Source organism: Egretta garzetta, unplaced genomic scaffold, assembly GCF_000687185.1.
Source record: "Egretta garzetta isolate BGI_Z169 unplaced genomic scaffold, ASM68718v1 scaffold56, whole genome shotgun sequence".
NCBI lineage: Eukaryota > Metazoa > Chordata > Aves > Pelecaniformes > Ardeidae > Egretta > Egretta garzetta.
The window spans coordinates 6,562,490-6,572,144 of NW_009260182.1; the positions used below are offsets into that span (position 1 = coordinate 6,562,490).

The window sequence follows — 9,655 nt, forward strand, 5'->3', positions numbered from 1 at the left end:
CAGTTCCTAAAGACACTATCAGCAAAAGTAGGAAAGAAAAAGAAGGGCAGGGGGTGATAGCGTGTTTCCTCTTATGGGCACTAGAATACCTATAGCCATATCGCTGTCCATCTTTGCCCACTCAGCCTCTTGCTGAGCTCTGAGCTTGCCCCTTTTTGTCTCTTGCAGAGCTCCACCGCCACGAGAGCATCCAAGAGAAGAACGTGAAAGAAGCCAAAACCAAGTGCAGAACCATTGCATCCCTGCTGACAGATGCACCCAACCCCCACTCCAAGGGGGTGCTGATGTTCAAGAAGCGCAGGCAGAGGGCTAAGAAGTATACATTGGTAAGCTTTGGGAGTGTTGACGAAGACCGCTCCTACGAGGAGGAAGACGGCATTTTTCCAACTAGTGAGTCTGAATTTGATGAGGAAGGTTTCTCTGACGCCCGAAGCCTAACTAATCACTCTGATTGGGACAACACTTACCTGGACATTGAAAAGGCCAAGTCTGACTCTGAACAGAAGGAAGAGAAGCAAAAAGGTTTGAGTGAGGCCTCAGGTAAAGGAGCACGATTATTTGAGCAGCAGAGACAACGGGCTGGGAAGTACACAGTTGAGAACGTACCGGCGCAGAAGAGCCCCCAGCTTGCCCCAGCTGCCCAACCACAGCAAGGCACGGTGAACGGAGATATGCCTGTGCCACAGAAGGCAGACAGTGTGCCCCTCAGCATCCACCTGGAAGGTGTGCAAGTGCCCAGCAAGCAGCCAGCCACCCCACCTGCTCAGCTCTTGGCTCCCCCTAGCCCCACTTTCTTCCTGCCTCCCCCAAGCACACCTGACCCCTTCTCCACAAGCACAACGAGCATGTTCAATAGGTCTGCACGGCCCTTTACTCCTGGCTTTTCTGGTCAACGCCCAGCAACATCCTCAGTCATCTTCAGGCCATCTGCACCCAAAAAACCTAGTGAAAGTCTGGGTGGGCAAAGCACGGTGGTTCCCCCTTTCTCACCTCTGTCTCCAGGAACCCCTGCCAATGCACCAGCACCAACACACCGCGGTCCAGTCAGCTCCTCCACATCTCTGTATATTTCTGCACCAGGAAGGCCAACACCACCACTGGAGTCACAGCCAAGAGGGGGAGGAAGTGCTCCACAGACTAAGCCTTCTGCCAACACTGCCCGGACATCCACCACCTCTATCTTTCTGTCAACTCCCTCAAAGCCAGGAGGGGAGGTGGCCTCCACAGCATCCCAGCCACGAGTCCCTGGAACAGCCTCTTCTTCTTTGTATATTAGTCCAGCACCATCACAGCACACAATAAGCAGTTCCCCGGTGCCAAACCAGCCTTCTCCTGCTGTCTCACCAGCAATGCCACGACCTCCATCTGAGCCCTTAACCTCCAGGGAGCAGAGGATTGCCGTGCCAGCTCCCCGCACAGGCATCCTGCAGGAGGCTCGCCGGAGGGGCAACAAGAAACCCATGTTCAGTAAGATTGAGGAGAAGAAGAAGAATTCACCCAACCCTGAGCTCCTGTCTCTGGTGCAGAACCTGGATGAGAAGCCGAAAGGTGACCACCCCGGGGCAGGCTTTGAGTCTGGGCCTGAGGAGGACTTCCTCAGCTTGGGTGCTGAGGCCTGCAACTTCATGCAGTCTTCTGGCCGCAAGTTCAAGACCCCACCTCCAGTGGCTCCTAAGCCTCAGCAGCAAGATGCTGGACTGGTAAATGGGGCCCAGGACATGCCTCAGCTTAAAGGCAAGGGGGCAGAGCTCTTTGCCAAATGCCAGAGCCGCATGGACAAATTTGTGGTGGAGAAAACACCGAAGCCAGAGTCCAAGCCCAGGACCCCCTCTCCTTCCCCTTCTCTACCCTCATCCTGGAAATACTCACCCAACATCCGGGCTCCCCCTCCAATAGCTTACAACCCAATGCATTCCCCTTTCTATCCCTTGGCAGCCAGCAAATCTCAGGCTAGTAAAGCGGAGAGCAAAGTGAAAAAGGCACCTGGCCAGAAATCAGGGATCAAAGTCATTGATGTAATGCGTCACCAGCCCTATCAATTAAAGTCAGCCATGTTCTGTTTTGGGGATCCCCCAAGCCCCAGCATTCAGGAGTCCTCTGGTAAGCCAGCCCAGCAGGCTAGCTCATCCTTCACGGCAGCCAAGCAGGTGCCCGTGAAAACAGCCAAGACCCAGGAGATTCGCCGCTTCTCCACTCCGGCTCCCATGCCAGCCTCAAGCAGCCTGGCACCCACCGTGCTTGTGCCCCGCTCAGCCACCACATTGGATGAGCCAGTGTGGAGAACAGAAATGGCCTCTTCTGCCCCCGCTACACCGGCGCCCTTCCAGGTGGAGCTCAGCCAGTCCCCTAAGCCGTACCAGAGCTCTCCAGAGCCTGGTCAGGCAGGCCAGGGGCCTTCTCCAAACCCAGCCTCGGCCTCTCGGTTTCAGGTGGCCAGGCCCAAATTCTCAGCAGCAAGAACAGGGATGCAGGCCAATGTGTGGAGGCCGAGCTTTGGTCACCACTGAGGCAGGCACCCCTCCCATCCCGTCCGTGGCCCTGCAGAGGTAGTGCTCGTTTTGTCTTTCATGTCAGCTCAGTACATTGGGATGAGTGACACAAAATGAAGAAAAGAGAAAAAAAAAATTATGCCCCTTCTGCACCACCCTCTCCCCCAGCCTCCCCTTGGTCTCAAGACAGGCAGCTTCATGGCAAGGCTCACTGGCTGTGGCTATAGCAGGAGGAAGAATGTGGAGAGAGGACGCGTGTGTGGTACACAGAGACTGGGAACTTGGCATGCAGCAGCAAAACCTACCTCTGGAGGGGGTGAATGGCAGGGGCTGTCTCACGTGAGGACATGTAGGCAGTAGTGGCTTCCCTTTCCCAAGGGCTTTGGAGTCACCCCTGAATGGAGGGAGACTGCGGGGCAAGAGCTTTCCAGGAAGAAAGGGTCAGAGGTGGGATTACAGTACAGAAGCCCTAACTTCCCCATTGACTGCTTTTCTCGGAGCCTGTCAGTCTGTACACATGCACCTGTGTGTGCACACACACATGCACACACATGCACACACATGCACACAGCAGGGAGTGAAAGAAGAAGTGGGGCTTTGCCTTGGACACTTCTCCCAGACTCCTCTCCCAGAGGGGCATGGGAAAGGAGGCGAGAGAGCAGAGTGAGCAGGGGTGTTCACGCGCGTGGGCGGTGTGCCCTGCGCAGGAGGGTGGCCATGTGTGCCATGCCTGTTCCTGCAGTCACCAGGGCTGGGGCTGAAAGGGAGAGTCATCCTAGCTGGTGCTTAGCATGGCTATCAGGTCTGGGAGCAGTTTGCCAAAGAGGGGCGTTGAATGGACTTGATGGGGCTATCACAAGCTGGAGGAACCGCAGAAGGAAGTATCAATTTTTAAGGATATGCAAAGTCAAAGCTAAGTGCAGGCAGTGGCTGGTTGGCACAAAGAAGGTCCTGCAGCATTAGTCCCACTGGAACAGGATACAGATGCTGTAAGTACAAACAAGGATTGTGGGGGAGAAGGTACAGTTGGCTTTAAAAGGAGACAGGATTGAATATGCATTTGCACATCATCTTTTTTTTTAGTTTAGGACAAAAGTGTGGCTATATTGGCAATGGGTCGTGACCAAACTTGCTGAAAACTCTGTGATGAGCTGGAAAATGGAGCCCCTTTAAAGACGGTCTCAGTCTGGAAGTGGGGGACAGGGAAACAGAAAGTCATAAGTAGAATTTCATACCAAATGATTTAAGTATCCTTGGGGTCTACTTGGTAAAAACTGAAGTGCTCTGAGAGTCCCAGAGGATCTGCACTCTCACACACATACAGAGCTGAGTTTGCTGGTGATATTGGGGAAAGAGGATTCGTTATTCCTTGAATGTCCCAGGGTAGCCTCAGACTTAATCTCTACACTAAAGGCATACAAGAAGAAAGCATTCCCTTTCCCAAGGAAGAATTCAGGCTATTAGTAGGGACCGTGAATGTGTGTGTGCATGTCATTTGTGCTCTGGTTTGCACACACCCCTGCCATTTGCTTTCTGCCTGTGCTCCCCCTTTTGCAGCAGCCACTTCTACAGTGTGATCCCACAAGTACACCAGGAAAGCATTGCTCCTGAAGCACTGGCTCCCAAACACAGCAGAATGCCCAGCTGCAGGGAAGGGGCTTGCCACCTTGGCAGGGGTTGCCCAGCCTTTTGCTGCACCCTTAGGAATGAGTACTGGAGGCAGGATGAGGGTCTCATAGCTGTGCTTGGGACATGTTTCCATCTCATTAGACTTGTTCCTCTCCTTCAAGCAGAAGCCATTTTCTTACTGGACTGAGCACAAAATTTGGATGTTCACAACTATAGGTTCTGGGGAGAAAAAAAAAAAAAAGGAGTGCAAATGGGGCTGATGCCAAGTCCGTAAATAGTGCAGCTAGTGTGGTTTCACACTAGGTCCAAGCCAATCTCCCTCCGTGCAGTTGGGAGTTTATGATATGTAGCTCTGTTCATGAAAGTTGGGGGCTCTACTTTTTCTTGAAGGCTCTAAAGTGCTTCTTTGTGAGCACCTGGAGATTTTGCATGTGTGCTCTCCCATGAAGAAAAAGAGGGCTGGAGAACCTAGCTAGCAGCTTTAGTCCCAGACAAGCTTGGGAGGGAGAGAATGAGAGAAAAGGAAAAATAATACACAATCCTGCCTTTGAATCCTTCATACTCTGGCTGGGCTTGTTCTACAGGCTTGTGTTTGCAGTGCACATTCCTGGGGTCTCTGAAACATAAGGAAGAGCATGCTGGGAAGGGAGGAGGACAGCACTTATACCTCACTTGGCAGGCTATCAGCCATGGCAGAGGATGGAGAGAAAACCTTTGAGAATGCCTTGAGTTAATGAGCAAAGGGGTGGTGGAGCCAGAAGAGGTGCTGCACCTAGTTGTATGACATAGGAGCAGCCGACCTGAACTGATAAGGTGACTGTATGTGTTCCTGGAAAGCCCCAGAGGGGATGTCTTAGGACAAGTCGTCACCACAGGGCTAATTCAGATCACCGGAATCCACTTAGGTCTGGTGAAGGCCAGCAGCCATGCTACAAAACCTACCTTGGATGATTACTTTCTCACTCATCCTGTGCTGCATTGCATTGCCAGTGTTTCTGGAAAAAAAAATCCTGTGTGCTGTAGCAAGCTGAATCTCTGTGATTCTTCCCGAACATGGAAGGAGTAGTCTTCTATATTTCTATGAAAGCTGTGGGCAGGAACTCAAGGACTAGCAGTGCTCCAAAAGGTTCATCTCTAGTCTCCTTGTGGAGTGCTGTCTGTCACTGGCTAGTGGTTTTAGCCACTAGCCTTAGACAGACAAGCTAGCCCAGGTTGAAAGCATCATTGAACTCAGGTGTAGCGAGGGGTTGCGTGGACCAGAGAAAGCATGCTCAAGATAATTCTGCAGTGAAGAAATAACCTCAGAAAGTCTGAATCTTACTCCGGTGTCCCTTTCCCTCAGGCCCCTACAGGTAAGTGTTCTCAGGACCTGAGTGTCTCAGGAAATTAATTTTGCCACTGGAAAAAAAAAAAGTCTGGCCTTAGCATGTAAAGAAGATTGCACGTGGTTAGTATTTCAGTGGTCCCACTCTAGATTTCTGGGAGACACTGATGCAAGCCAAGGAGTGATGGCCAAACACCACTGAATGTTAGATGTTGAATGTTTTCCACTCACTTGGGTCAGGACTCAAGTGAGTGGAAAAACTGTTTGGCCCATCATTTCTGATTATGTAATGGGCAGGAGATGGAAAAAAGGTAGGTCTGATCAGAGAACAAATATTAAAAATCAGGGCAAGGAAAAGAGCCAGGAGGCTGGGGATCCTGCATTTCACTTCTAACATCCTTGATTCAAAACTATGCTACAAGCAAAGCCAAAGTAGTTTGATGGATCTCAGCCCCTCCTGATCTGTTCTGGATCCTATGCTGACACAGGACTTGATCTGCAGAAGCAGAGGGTGTTGCAGATGAGGCCTACAGTGCTTGTGGCGTATCCCAAATAAGGCCCATGGCTGCAAGTAGCATGTGATGAGAAATAATACTGAGATGCATCTGCTAAGCTATAAGGAAGAAACCTGCACTACTGCTGGCTTCAAGCAACTCTGCTAGTGTCTGCTCATGAAAATATTGTGGCTGGCCTGTTAGAAAGGTCACAGGTGAGGTTACGAGGAATACTTTTGAACCATATGAGCTTGTCTTGAGCCTCTCCAAATTTTTAATTCTTCAGCTGTTGAATAAGCACAGAAATAAAAAGTTGTTTGATAAGTGTTAGCTCCCACCTGCTAAGTTATAAGCTGCAGTGGTAGGCCAAACCCCAGTGTCCCCTTGTTAAGCATTTGAAGATGTCTCCATGGGCTCTGATTTAAAACTGCCTATCATCCCTCCTCTCTAGCACGCTGCAGATTACACATTGCAGCTATGGCAACTCTGGGGGTTTATCTTGCTTCAGAAGTATCAGTCCTTTCCCTCTGAATATGTGGGAACACTTGCCAGCAATAACCTCAAAATCCTGCAGCAGCCGAGAGGAAGAAACTCAGAAGAGACTGGTGTGATGAGGAGTCACTGATTGCCAGACATGAGCACAGTGCAAGCCAAGATTGACCCTTGGAAAGAATATGCTCCCTTTCTGCTATAATATCCAGCATCCTCTACCAGACCCTCCTCTTAAAAGAGACTCATCAGTGCTCTGAAAATGGGAGCGCAGCAGCAGTGCTCTGTCTGGTGGAAGATGTGACCCCAGAAGAAGAAGAGAGTTGGCATCTTTGTTTATGGAAATACTTTTTTTCCTTTTCTGTTTTTTTTTTTTTTTTCCCAATTTACAGTCACTTTCTATTTGTTTGTGCAGAAGAATAAACTTGTGATATGCACTTTACATGTGGCATTTTATCACCTTCTTTGCTTGGCACCCAGGAGGAACTGCTATGTATACACCACATGCAGTTAGCACTACCTACTACTAAGGCCAAGAGAATATAAGGAGTTCAAAACAGAATGGGATGTCTCAGCAATAAAAACACCTAAGCTGGACTTAAACCCCCTATACATTAAAAAAGCCCCATACAAGCAAAAACTTAAGTGAGATCCAAAACTTTGACACTACAGGCTATAAAACAGTCACTTACTGACAGGGTGAAGAAATTTATGGGCCAGCCCCAGCTGGCCTGCCCCAGCCCTGTCTGTCAGCTTGCTCTAACCTAAACCCTACCCTCTGCTTGTAAATCTGGTATCAACAGCAGTTTGTCAGCTCTGGTAAAGCCAAATATAAACTCACATTGAACGATACAACTTTTTTCTTAATATTAACCAAGAGGTCAGAAAACAAAATCAGTCAGAAAATTAAATATATCCCATTGTATCCTCAGGGTCCAAGACTAATCCTACATCTAACCCTAACCCAATTCATGTTAAATTCTACTCCATTTCTGGGTCCTGAGGGGTTCATTGTGCTCAGTTTAGGACAAGTGTTATCAGGTTGCCTTTCCCAGACGCATGTCACTCACAGACAGCAATTCCTGAGCACTGCAGGGAGACTCTGGGGTCAACTGTAGGATCAGACTTCAGACTCTGGACACTTGTCCAGGTAACATTTTGTGGCTGTTTTTCAGATTAATGACAAGGAGGGGTACCTTATGCAGTGGTCTGGAGGTGGGTCCTGGGACTATCCAGCATATGTCTGATTGATTTGTGGACAGGAAATGCACAAAGGGGCAGAGATGTTTGCTGATGCCAAACCCAAGCTTCTGTCCAACCAGAAGCACAGATCCCAAAGAAATAAGTCTACAGATGTCCAGGCTGCAGATTAGGACTGCATCTTGTTTTGCTTAGTAAAGCTGACATAGTAGGATTATGAGGTACTCCAGATGGTTTGACACATTGCAGGACAGTTGCTGTGTCCAGTGCTCTGATTAAATTCCCTGTTAACCTCTACAACCTTCTCAAGTGAGAGTCATTTCTTCTCACAGCAGATCATGTCAGAAGGAGCCAGACAAACCGACTTTCAAAGGTGGAGCGGGAGGCAGCCCTGAGGTTACTGGCCCAAAGCAAAGCCGGAGGATTATTGAACAGCTATGCAGCAGGCTAGGGATGAACTCAGACAAGTGCGGTACTCAGAGAGTAGTTTAAAACCAGAAAAAAAGGGGATATCTACTCCCAAACAATTATACCCTATGGAAGGAGAAGTGTCCAGCAAACAGCACAGCAGGGCAAGTGTGTGTGGCATGTAGGAAGAATAAGGGTATTCCCAGGCAGAACAGACCTATAGCTTCAACGGCCACTAGATGTTGCCACTGTTCTTCTCCGAGTTACCTGGGTTTGGCATTCGCCTGATGTGGTGTTAAGTCTGGAAGGTTTAAAACCTTAGGAAATCCTTTCTTCCTAATCTATCCTCTTTTGGCGTTCACATACGGTGTTGCTCAGTCCCACATACCAGAGGAGAAGACCAGCCTCATACTAGGGAGTTTTGGCAGCGAGAGGCTTGCTGCAGCTTGGAGGATATTCCTGGGTGGTGGCATGTGGGGCATGCAGGCAAACAGGCTGCCCAGCAAGTAACACACCATGGGCATGCCAGCTATTTCAACACACACTCTGGCTCTGTGATCAAATCCTACATATTTCTTTCCCAGTCCTACATCTCATCGTGCATTAAGCCCGCTTAGTGGAGGGAGGAGCCTGGCATTAACGATGTGGTGCTACAAACTACTGACAAGTCTTCTTGATGTCTGTGTAAAAGTGGAAGAGATCAAGCATATATGAAATATTTCAAAATAACAAATATTATATATGGTGTATTTAAAAAAAAACCCAAAAACCAAACAAACAAAAAAAAGCACCAAATCAAGAGTTTTGCAACTTCTTTTCAGACCAGATTGAATCATGTTGAAATCCGCTGCTCATGAGTACTTCAGCATAGATCAGTCCTGGGCTCCAGGGAAGAAGGGGCGCAGGGTCAAGGTTTAATTCTCTATCTTTGGAAAATTAAAATGGTGAAGGCTATTTGTCAGACTGATGCTGTTTGCCAGACTTCCACATGATCAAAATATGCTCAGGAGACAGTCCTGCTGACGATGCCTGTCTTAGCTACAGCTTATGCCCATCCAGAACTGTGTAACAAGGCAGATCTCATCTTCTGCTCTTGAAATGATTTTGCAGACATCAAAAATTTGAAGTTAGACCATTTGGAATTAGGTGCACAAGAATGCAGTGCGAAAACAAATTAATTTTGAAGATACAAATCAGAGAAAGCAAAGCTTTGTGCAGGCTGTTCCTAAGGCCACTTAAGCAAAGGGTGTATTTGGGAAGAGAAAGGTCATCACAGTGAGATACAGACAGTTCCTCCTATGATTAAAAACGCCTCCCTGAAATGCTGAAATGTCCTACAGGCAGCACACGTACTACCCCGCTGACCTAAGTGGAAACTCCACGTACTCAAGCAAAGATTGAATTTAGCCACCAAACCTCATCACACTCCAGGTAAATCCGCCCCTCCCCAAACCAAAACTAGAACAGCTCATCAAGTAAGGCTTGTGATGATTTAGAACCTTGAGTATTAGGTTGCATGAGTGGGTAAGATAACAGCAAGAGCCCTACATACCTTCTTACCTATGCTGAGTTCATCATATTACTTATGGCGGAGATATCAGATTGATAGAATATTCCCAGTG

General features: G+C 48.6%; 1 protein-coding gene across 1 annotated transcript in view; it reads left to right on the forward strand.

Moving 5' to 3' along the window:
• The window catches only part of SYNPO2L (synaptopodin 2 like), a 35,862-nt gene extending 33,355 nt beyond the window's left edge, over positions 1-2,507 (forward strand). Inside the window, exon 5 of the mRNA XM_009642002.2 lies at positions 169-2,507. Within this exon, the coding sequence (XP_009640297.1) occupies positions 169-2,507 (2,339 nt within the window). The remainder of the gene's footprint in view (positions 1-168) is intronic.
• The last annotated feature ends 7,148 nt before the right edge of the window (positions 2,508-9,655 follow it).